The 14,442-nt window shown below is 40.9% G+C and overlaps 1 protein-coding gene across 6 annotated transcripts in view; it reads right to left on the bottom strand.

Annotated features, from left to right (window-relative positions):
* The window catches only part of HHAT (hedgehog acyltransferase), a 243,721-nt gene that overhangs the window by 142,723 nt on the left and 86,556 nt on the right, over positions 1 to 14,442 (bottom strand). For 4 of the 6 annotated variants that reach the window (XR_896593.2, XR_002783344.1, XR_002783343.1 and 1 more), the window contains exon 7: positions 3,796 to 3,946. Coding sequence is in view for 1 of the 6 variants with exons in the window: in XM_011372461.2 (XP_011370763.1) it covers positions 3,796 to 3,995; positions 4,437 to 4,476 (240 nt within the window). In the remaining 5 variants the exon portion in view is untranslated. Of the gene's footprint in view, positions 1 to 61; positions 249 to 3,795; positions 3,996 to 4,436; positions 4,477 to 14,442 lie in introns of those variants that run through there. The other 2 variants (XM_011372461.2, XR_002783341.1) reach the window with 2 other exon arrangements.

The raw sequence follows: 14,442 nt of genomic DNA, 5'->3' as shown, positions 1-14,442 counted from the left end.
GGAGCAGAAATTATATGAAAGAGAAGAGCTAGAAGGAAAAAGTAAAATAAACAAACCCATAGAGATCCTCACTTTCAGGTTTGGGCCACCTGAGTGAATAGTAATTTTGCATGACCAATTTCGACTGTCACGTCAGGGAACATTCTCTCTCTGCTGATGGCCAATTTCATCTGCTCTATGATGTAGAGCTCAGATTCTTCTAATGTGGTGGACTGCCAGCCTCAAGTCTTCTCTCACTGCTAAGAAGACTGAAAGACAGTGCAGTCAGTCAGCACGGGGTCCAGGTATGTACGACTCCTTTAAAATAAGAGGCTAAAAATTCGTCTCTCATCATCAGTTCTAAACCTCTTCATTCGGTGTGGATTTTCTAGAAGTTCAGGGGAACCATTAAACCATCTCTGGAGGTTGTTTGCAAATCTCTTCCCTCAACTTCCCATCCGCCCTGCCTTTTGTGGGTCACCTTGGAGGTGGCTGCCACGGTCCAGCAGAAAGGTCTGCATTTCCAGCTTCTGCATTTGCTCCTGACACGATTCTGCTCAGATCAGTATCCAGGAAGAGGGAGCAATTCCCTGTCTGCAGCAAGGCCTCAATAGATGCCCCAGAAATATTAATGTAAAGTTAGATGTAAATGAAAACTACAAACTCGAAACTTTATTTTCTCCTGCCGTGCATTCGTACAGAGGACAGTTAGAGAATGGGGACCAGGGCCAGCGTAGGACTGTGCTACTGGACCCTGGACATGGGCACGGGACACGTCCTCCTAAGCATGGAGGAGCACCTGCAAACAGCACAAAAGATAAACTATAAGTTTTATCCTTTTATCAATAAAAAAATGACTTCTGCTGAGCCTTTAATTGTGCACTACAGCCAGAGAGAGTTTAAGTTCCTTGCTAAACTCAACTACCTAATGTGGGATGGTCACTGTGTACAAAAAAATAAAGACCCACAAATTCGCCCATTTCCAAGTATAACTGGCAAAAGAGAAAAACCTTCAAAAAACTAAAACGAATGTAAAGGGGTAAACTGGCACCCATGCACGGTAAAGGAAGACAGGATAAAAGTCTAGGTCGCTCCCAGGAAAGACCATGCGTGTTATTTCGTTATCTGCCCCCTTGTGAGCATCTCCCTTTAGAACCATATGCCTCCCAGGGGCCACCCTGGAGCCTCGTCCTCCTCAGAGTAACTTTTCATTATTACTCTCTTGCCCAAGTGGTAACTAAGAGGAGGAAAGAATACGTCAGCAACCTGGGGTCTATTTGAGTCTAGTTCTAGTGAAGAATGACAGGGCTTGGCAGACATATTCTCTCCACCTCTGTGGTTTGTATACAACTGAGGGTCTTGGACAAAAAAAAAAAATTAATTAGTTAATTAATTAAAATAATAAAGGACAAGAAGACAACCAATCTCAGTGTGAAATACAGTTAACTGTCTAAACTGCCTCTTATGATAATCGATGGGCTATTATTTACGGACACTGAGCCAGGAGCCTGGAGCCAGCATGCCTGCCCGGAAGTCATGGTTTTTTATTATGCCAACTGACACTGGAGAAGCCCTTTTAGGAGAATGTGCTTCCCGAGAAATGCATTAGTGCAAGCATTCACAGCAAGGAGGCAGAGGGATCATGCTAGGAACACACCAGGCACTTGAGACACATCCCCCAAATCATGCTGAGTCCTGACCCATTTATTCAGTAAATTACTTTTACGAGTAGGTCAAAAGTTAACAGAGCCTTCCAACCACTCCCTGGCCCCCTAGCTAGAGAGAGCGCCTTTGCTAACCTTGCCATTAAAATCTGGCAACCTGTGGTGAGGATGTGGAGAAAAGGAAGCCCTCAAACACTGCTGGTGGGACTGCAAATTGGAAAACAGTATGGAGGTTCCTCAGAAAAATTTTAAATGGATATACCTTTTGACTCAGCAATTGCACTTCTGGGTATCTATCCAAAGAAAATCAAAACACTAGTTCGTAAAGATCTACGCACCCCTATGTTCTTGGCAGCATAATTTACAATAGCCAAGATATGGAAGCAATCGAAATGCCCATCAACGGACAACTGAATAAAGAAGTTGTGGTTCATATATACGATGGAATATTATTCAGCCATTAAAAAACTGAAATCCTACCATTCGCAACAACATGGATGGACCTAGAAGTTATTATGCTGAGTGAAATAAGTCAGATAGAGAAAGACAAATATCATATGATTTAACTTTTTTGTGGAATCTAAGGAACGAAAAGAACAAACTAAAAAAGCAGACTCACAAATATAGAGGACAATCTGGTGCTGGCCAGAGGGGAGGGGGTTTGGGGGGCTGGGAGACAGGGGTGAAGAGTTAAAGAAGTACAAATCAGTAGTCGATAGATGGTCTAGGGATGGGGAGCATGTCATAGGGAAGGCAGTTAGCATTAATGTGATGGCTAGGTGGAGAGCCAGAGGGGAGAAAAAGCTATCAGGGGATCATTGCACAAACCATATAAATGTCTAACCAATGGACTGTATACTTGAAACAATAAAATAAAAATTTTTTAAAGGCTGGGCAACCAATGACATTCAATGAAGTAATTATGGGCTAATCAAAGCAATTGTCTAATATTCTTTGCAATAACCAGATGACATTTCTAATCCCAAAAAAGCAACCTGGATCAAAAATTTAATGTTTACAGAGGCATAGATAAATTCAGCATCTACGATAATCTACTATGGGACACCGGGACGTTGTGTGATGTCCACTCCTTTTTTAATGACAATATTAGACGTGGTAACAGTCACTAAGCTCTTCCCCGCCTACGCTTTACTCTTCTGCCACAGAGATGAAATGTAAGACTGAACGAGCCCCATAAATGAGCCAAAATGGCAGCTGTAAGTAAGGCCAACACTAGGGTGAGGCAAATGGAGACGCCTAAAGAACAAAATGTAAGTAGGCACCGACTCCCATGGACGTGCAAGGCCCCATCCCAAGGCTCTTACACTAAGTTGGCAAGTGCAAAAGCAAGCCTGTCACTTGTTACGTACTGGAAGGGATGAGGAAGAAAGAAGCAGCAAGCAAGGCCCCCTGGAGGGCGACTGGAAAGAGCAGCGGGGCTGTGGGATCTTCTGGAACAAAGACTCCAGGCCGACCTGGGGCCAAGTCAGGAAGAGTAAGAAAACTTAGGATAAGCATCTGTCTACCCATGTGCGCCAAGTATAGGACTAATGTACGGGTAAAAGCTAACATCTGTTAACATCTACTACGTGCCAGATGCTTTGAATGCATTAGCTTATTTAATCTCCACAACAACTCTTGGAGATAGGTATTATTTATCATCATCATCAATCATCATCATCATCATATCATCATCATCATCTAGGAAATTAAAAAATGGAAACTTAGAAAGATTTAGTAAATTGCTCTAGATCTGAGAGCTAGTATGTGCCGACACTGGCCTATGCTATTATCCTAAGTCTATTTTCTTAATCAACAGTCTCATAAATAGAGATGTCAAGAAAAAGACAGCAAAAAAATAATCCATATATAGCAGCATGTCTCAAGTTAGTAAGAAAGCATGTTAGACATAACTCTTTACGCATCTGCACAATGTCTTGGTGAGAAACTTTCTTACCTCACATAGCTATGTAGCCTGACAATATTTTCAAGAGGTCAGAAAGTATAAATTATCCTGTTAGACAGATAAAGAAACTGAAGTGCCTATTACAGCCTGAGTGAGGGACAGAGGCCCGAGCCCTTTGAAGCTGACCAAATCGTGGCTCCTCCCACTGGACACTCCTGAAGGGCTGTAATAAACCAAGCCACTGACCTCCACATCCCTGTGAAACTGAACATGGTGCTCACACAGCGAGGAAGCGGGGGAGGCGTGAGTCCATCCAGGCGCATGAGCAGAGCTGGGACGCCGAAAAGCACCAGGTACTTCACATAGAAAAAGAGCACTTGGGCCAATGCCAGTCCTCCTGAAAGACACAGGGACCCGTTAGATTCAGCAAGAGGAAGTAGAGCCATCTCCTGGGAAAGATGCAACATTCCAGGAGATATGCCACCTGCTCCCCCTTCTCCACCCACTCTCCTTCCCGTCAACTCTTATAGTTTAAAAGTCACCCACGTTGGTTTTGACCAATGAAATTTTTAGGTTCACAAATATAAAATCTCCTTTATTATTGTGACAGGCAACGGGGCTTCTTAGTAGGCATGCTTTTATAGATACGAGGAAAAGGCACACTTAAAAACATCTATATTGCATTGCAAAACTGTTAGAAAGGGAAAATCCAGCCTAAACCCTTTCAAAACCTTGCATGAGTTCACACCCACTAGGATGGCTAGAATCAAAAAGTCAAATCAACAAAAGTTGGCAAAGATGTGGAAATACTGGAACGATCATATACTGTTGGTGGGAACGTAAAATGGTGCAGCTGCTTTGGAAAACGGTTTGGCAGTTCTTCAGACAATTAAACATAGAGTTACCACATGACCCAGCAATTCCACTCTTTGGTATATACCCAAGAGAAAGGAAAACATCCACACAGAAACTTATACCCGAATGTCCACAGCAGCATTATACGTAACGGCCAAAAGCTGGAGACAACGCATCTGTCCATCGACAGAAGAACAGATAAACTGTGGTCTACTCTACAACGAACTATCACCCAGCCGTAGAAAGGAATGAAAAACTGACACGTGCTACAACATGGATGAATCTTGAAAACATCATGTTAAGTGAAATAAGCCAGACACAAAAGACCATATATTATATGATTTCATTCATATGAATGTCCAGAATAGAAAAACAGACAGAAACAAAGACAGAAAATTAATCCCCTCCTGCCCTGGGTGCAGGGCAGGAGGGGATTATGGGAGGGTGGTAGCTACAGGGTGGAGATTCTTTCTGAGGTGATAAAATGATCTAAAATTGGCAGTGGTAAGAGTTACACATATCCAAATACACTAAAAGCCACTGAACTGTACACTTTAAATGGGTGAATTATATGGTACGTGAACTATATCACAATAAAGCTGTCACAAAATAAAAATACAAGGGCCCCAACCTGCAGTAGCCAGTGGCCTCTTGGCCTCAGCAGCACCTTTCTGGGGTGAGAGGAACACAGGGTGCAGGTGCTGGCTAAGATGTGAGGCCTGAGATGCACACTATGGCCCCTACAGGTCCGCCTGTCCCCACTGGGAGTGACCCACAACTCCAGCTGGGGCTCGGTGTGCTCTACCAACTACGGCCTCTCCTGGCCTTCCTGGCCAGTCGTCACTTCGACCTCTTTGCCCTGGGGGAAGGAGGAGGGCCTTGGGCTCCAGGCTGACATGAGACCTCAGACCTGGGCAAGCTGCTGGCCCCGTCCTCACTGGCCTCAGCAGCCACATGAGCAGGTGAGACAAGTCTGCCAGAGCAGTACCCACAAGGAGAAGGCCAAGGGCAAAGCGTGTGAGGAAGCCCTGGAGAAGATGACTAGGGGCCACACGCAGTCCGACCTCAAGACCGCCTTCTGCAGGGTGCAGGAAGTATTGCAGGGCAGGTTAGTGCCACTGACCAGGTCATCCATGCGTTATTCAGAAGGAAATAACTAAGCCTTAAGGAAGTGCAAGCAGAAAATATTACTGTCTGGCCCTCTTGATGTTACATGAGGATCTTCGAAAGAATGTCACTACTATGGACTATGTGGCTGTAAATGGTAACTGTGCCAGAAGAAACACATAAGCCATTTTCTCAATATTCAGTTTGCGCAATGGCATATAGTGGTTCGAATTTGAAAGCCACATGTCCTACAAGGAGAAAACCCCAGGAATCCCTCATTCCCATTCAGGAATGGTCAGACAGGGTCTTCGGACTTTTGGAAACCAGACTACAATCGTATTTGCTGGAAGGGCCGGGTATAAAATTGCAGCATTCTTGGATGTGTCTGATAAGAGTCAAGATGAAAAAAAGCTGACATATGTGCGTAAACATACACGTATGTACATATGTGTATTATGTGTATATACGTGCGTACATTCATCGAGAAGTAGGATTTATGCGCTAGCAGTACCCTCTTAAAAGCATTTGGTGGGGCACATGACTACCCTGAACAAAGACGAATCAGTTCCACTGGCTGAGATGGCAATGAGGTGGCTTCTAAAATCCTCCAGAAAGAACCACCATCAGGCTCTCGTCAAAAAAATCCTAGAGCCAAAAATGACAGAACGTGAGTAAGAATGACTAACTGAAGGGCATGATGCTTCCGGAACTAAAAACGATCAGCCTGGAGAACGGAAGGCTGCAGGAGGCCCGTGGAAGCGTGGGCACGGGGCCCATCCGAGCTCTCAGCTACGCAGCTTCAGAGAATTCCTTTCCCTGTTAACGGGACGTGTGATCGGGGAGAAGTTGCTTCTCGTCGCAAACGCTGCCTTTAATTTGTACAGTTGTCATATCTGAGGCATAGGAATTAAAATCCACAGCTGAGTCTACGTTTTATGAGTCACCATTTATACATTTGTTAGTACTTTCATATAGAACTGGGCTAAAGAAAGGGTTGATTTTTTTATAGGAACTTAATATAACTCTATGTCTAGATCTAATTAAAGACAAGGTAACTGGAGATTTTTACACCAATATGGATGGAACCATAAGCCACATATTTTTCAATATGCAACAAGTATTCTATTTATCTGTTATTGAATATTTTTTATGGATCAAGACACAAAGGGTTTAAATTTGTTTTTTTCTTGATATTTTAATAACTAGTTCACAAACCTATAGAAAAAAATGCATACTGGTTTTTAAAGTGTTATAATTATAACATCTGTATTGTTTAATTTTTTAAAAAATTGTGTTTGTACCAGAATTGAATGATTTTGCTGTCTTGCTGTTGATCATCATCACTATGAAAGTTGCATGGCTCATTATTCTTTCCCCTTGACCTAAAGATTAGTCTTTCCCTTGTAAAATGTGGTCTAAGGTTTCAGGGTTAACTCTACAGATTTTGTTGCCATCTTCCACCAGGCATACAATATGATAGAAGGCAACCTAAGAATATAAATGACTCTACTCTGATTGAAAGTTATTACACATACATATATTGAATTAGCTCTCATTATATCCAAAAATACAAAATTTAGCTATTTTTCAGTACTTAAAAAAATTCCTGGGTTTGTATTTAAAAGATTCTCTCATTAGCAAGAGTCATGATTAATTTTGTCTAACCTAACCCTTCTTCTCAAAGAAGTCACAGGTGGCATTCATTTGTTCAACGAGCATGTGCCTGACTGTTGAATCACTAGTGATATACTATGAGAAACAGATCACATATCAAACCAGGTGGGGACTCAGCCTTCAGAGACTCACAGGTCCGTTTCATTAGTCCCATTAACCCTTCACTCAGTGTCTTCTCCTGCCTTTATGCCCTATCACTACGTTTCCCTCTTGGCAAAATCCCACTTATCCTTCAAATCCCAGTTCAAATATGGTCTCTTCCTTGTTACTTCTCGATGCGCCAAGCAGAATTAAGAACTTATTTTTGCATTCATTTCATACATAGTTATTGAGCACCAACTGCTTGTCAGACACCGAGTAAAAAAAGAGTGGAAAAAGATGAGAATCTTATGCTATCTGACATATGTTTGTGTACTCGGTTTTCAAAATAAACATCAGATGTCAAATGTCTTATCCCTCTCCCCTCATGGTGATGTTGTAGAATAAGAAAAAGCAAATGGTTGGTTTTGTCAGCATTTCATTACCATTTAGATATGAGGCACACAGATATTATTTCAACAACAGCTAGTGCTTAAACACTGAGCTAAAAAGCTCTCTGACTATATGAGCTTAGGAGATGGGTCTCTAAACTCTAACCACTGAGCAGTTAAGATTTTCAAGAACTCAAATGTACCCCCACAGAGCTTCATTACATCTTTACCATGTAAGAACAACTAACTTTCGATCTTTTCACCCCGCCTCTCTTCACTCGGTCTCCAATTCCTTGCCCAAGCTCCCTTTTATCCCCATAATCTCATAGACCTGGATTTACCATGGATTTACCACGGCGAAGCACCATTCAATAATGAACTCGAGAAATGTGATCTTTTTGAGCTCTTTCAAGAAAAAACTATAAATTACCACCTTGATCCTAAGCTCTGTCAAATTGAGGTAATAGTTACAGTTTGCTATATTTTGTCTCTTATAAGATTCTGAAGTTCAAAAGAAAAATGAGTAGATACATGTTATCACGTATTTGTCTAAACCCAGAGCTGCAGAGCACCGAGAATGAACCCTGATGTAAACTATTGACCTTGGCTGATCGGGATGTGTCCGTGTTGGTTCATCGGCTGAACGAATGCACCCTCTCTGACGGGGGATGCTGACAGCGGGGAGGCTGTGCGTCTGTGGGCACAGGGTTACGTATGTTATCCCTGTTTGTACCTTCCTCTCAATTTTGCTGTGAACCACTTTAACTGGTCTAAAATATTTATGGATAATGATAAGATACCTGAGATATTATTCAAAACAATATGGGAAAGAATCCTGATAAAAGACAGTTGGCTACAAGCCAATAATTGTTGAACCTGTGTGATGAATACATGGGGGTTAATTATATATTTATGCTTTTGATTTTCCAAAATACCAAGTTTTAATTTTTAAAAGGGTAGGCATTAAGATCCTCCATATAAACCCTGAGTTTCAGGCAAGAACACTCGACTTCCTCCTCACCCACCAATCAAATGCATTTGCAGGGGACAAGGAGCAAAATGGACTTAAGTCGGCACAGTTCCACCTCCCTGTGAGCACGTAAAATCTGGAAAAGGTAAAATGGAGAGACAATTAGAAGAAGAGGGAGAATGACAGGAGGCAGAATAATGAACTCGCTTATCAGTCCCGGAATAGCTGGGAACCCGCAGCCTCTGAAGTACGCCTCCCTCCAGGAAGATGTCCCATCGGGACCTTCACCAGTTACAACGTAGCTCAAATTTATCTGCTCCTAAGAAAAATCAGGATAACAGTTAATCACAGAGATTCCCAGATCTCTCCTTAACAAATTAGTAGGTTTGGGCCAGAGTCTTGAAATCTGAATGTAAAACAAGTTTTTGGGGAAGTTATGTTCAGTCAAGTTTGATAAATTCTGAGTTAGAAGATCCACACTGTACCCCCTTTACTCACATATAAAAATATATAAAGTGTAAATAGCGATTTTCTTGGGGAAAGTGAGGTTACCTTTCTGTTGCTGTTCATTCCTATTTTCTGATTTTCACGTATAGAAAAGAGACACCTTTCTTGCTAAGGCTGTTGGTTATATGACAGATCTTCAAAGGGAACCTCCCAAACTCATTCTGACACTCATTGATGAGTTATTCAAAAAGAGAACACGCAGAGAATTAAAAAAAAAAAAAAAAATCTTGTGCCATAGGATTGACCTTTAATTTTATTAGCACAGGTATAATTTTGACAACCACGACTTAATCTTGAAGAAACAATACTCCGCTAGCTTGATTCCGAGGGAAGAGCAACCATCTCCCCGGCCCAGTCTAACACTCTTCGTTAGGAAAGCAAAGCCCCAAGCTTTTCTGCTAAAATAAACACCTCTACGAAAAGTCGTGCGAAAAACGACTCTTAGCAAAACTTAACATTACTCTATTCTGCAAGGCAAAGAGTGGTATCAGAAAAAAAACTAAAGTCACTGCCAATTACCAAACTCTCCTCAAAGGGCAAAGATCCTCAGGTAACTCTCTAATCTACTAGCACCCAACATGTGCCACATGAAAGTCTGGAAAATGAATGTGTGGCTAGTGATTTCCTCTGGAGGCTTAATAAAACTTTGTTGAATTGATTTGAATTAAGTGACCTCCATTTTTCTCATTGATGACAATTTGATTTCAGGACGGTTCGCACGTAAATAATACTTTACAATGACTGAGCCATCTAAACTCTCCTAACGTGACCAGTGTTGCAAAGGTGATGACAATTCAGGACTAAGACACTCAACTTCTCTCTCCTAATCGAAAATATTCATTATTGTAGTGGAGGGTGGAGGAAGGCATCATTTAAATCTGAGGGTTCTGGGGAACTGGTCCCAAAGTGAGCTGTTTTGAAGGAGGATTTAGGGAGATGAAAGAAACCTCAAAGCAATGGCAGGAGGATATGAAATGGCCCCATCGGGGGCAGGGGGCTGCAGGGAGCACTTGCAGGAACGGTGATGCAGCTTCAGCACCGGGAGCGAGATAGTGAAAGACCTAAGAAACCAAGCAAAAAAAAAGGGAGATAATTTGTTTTGTGTTTCAGAAAGATCGGTCTGTAAGAAAGCGGGATGGTTTCTGTTGTTGAGAGATAAAGGGCAGAAAAAGGATGGGGCAGAGAAAAGGACAGAGTAGTATGGCCAGAGACCAGAGCCAAGTTTCAGACGTGGCAAAAGAACCAGGGAGATCGAATTGTCAATTTTAAGTTGTGTGGGTCTCTTCCAAACCTTTATTAAAATCCTCTAACGCACACAAATGCTTTATCTGAACAGATTTTTGTTTGTGCGTGTGTACGTGTGCCTGTATGTGTGTGTGTACAAATCAAATAAAAGAGCCAGGTACCATGTGATAACTAGAGCAATGCAAGATGATCCCTAAACATAATTAACTCCACAAAAGCAAGAGAAAAGAGACGGAGGAGGCCATGATTGAGGCTTCAGGAGAGCACTGGGCTCTGCTCAGTCCAGGGAACAAGAGGTCAAGTCCACTTTATCTAGAAATTAAGGGGCTGGTAGATACTACTTACTGCTAAAATCCAATGACGAGCTCATCTACAGCCTATATATAAAAACATGTCCTACATGAAATCTGAAAACTAGAGTAAAGTAAGAAATGTTTTAAGTTTTCAAGAGAATTTCATGAAAAGACCTTAAAGTGGTAAGACTCAAGGGACATCATGAAAACTGCATAAGAATAGACTACCTCTCCCTGGTCAGGAAGCAACACCACCACCCCACCCCCACCTCGATACTTTTCAATTATGCAGGAAAGGCTAATAAAATTGGGCTAATAAAATTTTGTCAAATTTGAATTTCTCAAATGACTACTTAGCTTTTACTGCCACCTTCTGGCCACTTCTAGTATGTCTATCCTGAACTACTGATATTAATAGCCACACACACTCTAAATCAATTATTACAGTCAAGAATTTCTGGCCAATGCAAAAATTCTCAACAAAATGTTAGAAAAACCGATTCAACAGTACATTAAGAGTATTATACACCATAACCAAGTAGGATTCAGTCCAGGGATTCAAGGATGGTTGAACACCTATAAATGAATTAATGCAATACATCACATTAACAAAATAAAAGATTAAAACCATCTGACCATCTCAATAGATGCAGAAGAAGCGTTTGACAAAATTCAACATCTTTTAATAAAAACTCTCAGCAAAGTGGGTATAGAAAGAACATTTCAACATAATAAAGGCCATATCTGATGAACCCACAGCTAACATCACATTCAGCAGTGAAAAGCCAAAAGTCTTTCCTCTAAGATCAGGAACAAGACAAGGATGCCCACTATATCCACCTCCATTCAACATAGTATAGGAAGTCCTAGCCACAGCAATCAAACAAGATAAGGAAATAAAAGACATCCAAATTGAAAAAGAAGAAGTAAAACTCATGATGACATGATACTATGTATACAAAATCCTAAAGACTCCACACACAAAAAAACTATTAGAACTAATAAATAACTTAAGTTGCAAGATATTGAATCAACATACAGAAATTCATTGTATTTCTATACACTAATAATGAGCAATAAGAAAGAAAATAATCCCATTTATGATTATATCAAAAAGTGTAAAATACTTTTAGGAATAAATACTTATAGGAATACATACTTATAGGAATAAATTTAGGAATAAATACTTATAGGAATAAATTTAACCTTGGAGGTGAAAGACCTGTACTCTTAATAAGACGCTGAAGAAAGAAATTAAGTAAGATACAAATAAATGGAAGGATATAGCTTGCTCATGGATTAGAAAGATTAATATTATTAAAATGTCCTTAATACCTAAAGCAATACACAGATTCAACATAATCCCTATTGAAATACCAATAGCATTCTTCTCAGAATTAGAGTAACTAATCCAAAACCCGCATGTGAAACCACAAAAGACCCCAAATAGCCACAGCAATCTTGAGAATGAAAAGCAAAGTTGGAGGTATCATGTGCCCTGATATCAAACTATACTACAAAGCTACTATAATCAAAACAGTATGGCACTGTCATAAAAAAACAGACACACAGATCAACGGGATGGAATAGAGAATCCAGAAATAAATCCTGACCTACATGTCCAATTAATTTACAACGAAGGAGGCAAGGATACAGCGGGGTAAAGACAATCTCCTCAATAAGTGGTGTTGGCAAAACTGAGCAGATACATGTAAAAACAATAAAATGAAATTGGACCATTTCTTTACATCATGTACAAAAAAAAAAAAAACTCAAAATGAATTAAAGACTTAAATGTAAGACCCCAAACCATAAAACATCCTAGAAAAAAAACATAGGCAATAAAGTCTTTGCCATCACACTTAGCATTATATTCTTGGATATATCTCCTCGAGCAAGGGAAACAAAGGAAAAAATAAACAAATGAGACTACATCAAACTAAAAAGGTTTTGCACAGCAAAAGAAATCATTAAAATGAAAAAGATAAACCACTAAATGGAAGAAGATATTTGCCAGATACATCCAATAAGGGTTAATAACCAAAATATATAATGAAGTCATACAACACACACACACACACACACACACACACACACACACACACACACACACACAATTCAATTGAAAAATAGGCAGAGGACATGAATAGACATTTCTCCCAAGAGGACATACAGATGGCCAGTACAAATATGAAAAGATGCTCAACATCAGTAATCATCAGGGAAATGCAAATTAAAACCACAGTGAGATATTGCCTTATACCTGTCAGAATGGCTAACATAAATAAATCAACAAATAACAAGTCCTGGTGAGGATGTGGAGAAAAGGGAACCCTTAAACGGTGTTGGTGAGATTGTAAATTGGTCCAGCCACTATGGAAAGCATTGTGGAGGTTCCTCAAAAAATTAAAAATAGAACTACCATATGACCCAGCAATCCCACTTCTGGACATTTATCCAAAGAAAACAAAAACACTAATTCAAAAAGATATATGCACCCCTATGTTCGTTGCAGCATTATTTACAATAGCCAGGATATGGAAGCATCCTAAATGTCCATCAATAGATGCATAAAGAAAATGTGGTGTATATATATATTTGTATATTATTAAATTTACATATAAATGGAATTCCATTATAAATATAATAGTATATTATTCAGCAACAAAAAAGAATGAAATCTTGCCATTTACAACAACATGGATGGACCTACAGAGTATTATGCTAAGTGATATAAGTCAGACAGAGAAAGATGAATAGTGTATGAGTCCACTTATTTGTGGAACCTTTAAAAAAATAAATAAATGAATAAACAAAATAAAACAGAAATAGACCCACAGATACAGAAAACAAGCTGATTACTGTCAAAGGGGAGGGGGTGGGGGAATGAAAACGAAAAAAAAGATTCTTCAGCCAGATAGAGCATCAAATCAAACCATAACATTGCACGCGGTAAGCCGTGATACCAAGCGTGAGCTCCTGGACAAGGCAGCTGTACGCTGACAAAGTCACCCCAGCCAGGCTGATCTCCCACCCCACCCCCCGCCCCCCACCATCAAAACCGGGGGCAGAGCTGTGTCTGGGGTCAGATGCCCATTAACCAGCTCCCGGAGACTGATCTCTAACACCAGAATGCCAGTTTACCCATTTAGAGTGAGAACTGCCCCCTCTCAGGTAACTCGGGCCTCTAGCAAGAGCCCGTTTTTCTCTCTAGGTCAGCCACACAGGAAATCAAATTACTCAGAGAGAGTTGCTCAGTGAGGAAGAAATCAGGGCCAGAGCATTGGCCAGAGAACACAGACATCTGATGGCATCCAGCTCTGAGAGACGGAGGCATCGGCCCCACAACAAGGATATTCTGCCACTGGACATGACAAAGCAAATCGCTGGAACACGGTGTCCCTCCCCAGTCACTGCTTGAATGGGATCGTCCAGACTTGCCTTTTGGATGTTTCTCCATCTAGCTCTGACCAAAACACCTCCCTTTCCGGCTGGCAGAATCTTTCCATGAGTATGACTGAAGCCTCCAGTGAAGCTATCATCAGTCAGCTGCTGGCCAAGACTCACTTCTCTGAGCCATCGTGCACGGACATAATCGTCTGCTCCCAGTAATGGGCTGTATTTTCCCTATTTCTAAGTTTTTGGAGGCACCCCAGGGCAGTTCCATGTACTTCCAATTAACAGGAAATGCCAATTGCCATTAGTTGAATGATCGATTAGACGTTTACAAAGAGCTTGTACATCCATATTGCAGCTATTCCTCTCAAGCACC

Source organism: Pteropus vampyrus, unplaced genomic scaffold, assembly GCF_000151845.1.
Source record: "Pteropus vampyrus isolate Shadow unplaced genomic scaffold, Pvam_2.0 Scaffold207, whole genome shotgun sequence".
NCBI lineage: Eukaryota > Metazoa > Chordata > Mammalia > Chiroptera > Pteropodidae > Pteropus > Pteropus vampyrus.
The sequence above is the reverse complement of the archived record's forward strand: the minus strand, read 5'-3'. Positions and strand labels throughout refer to the sequence as shown.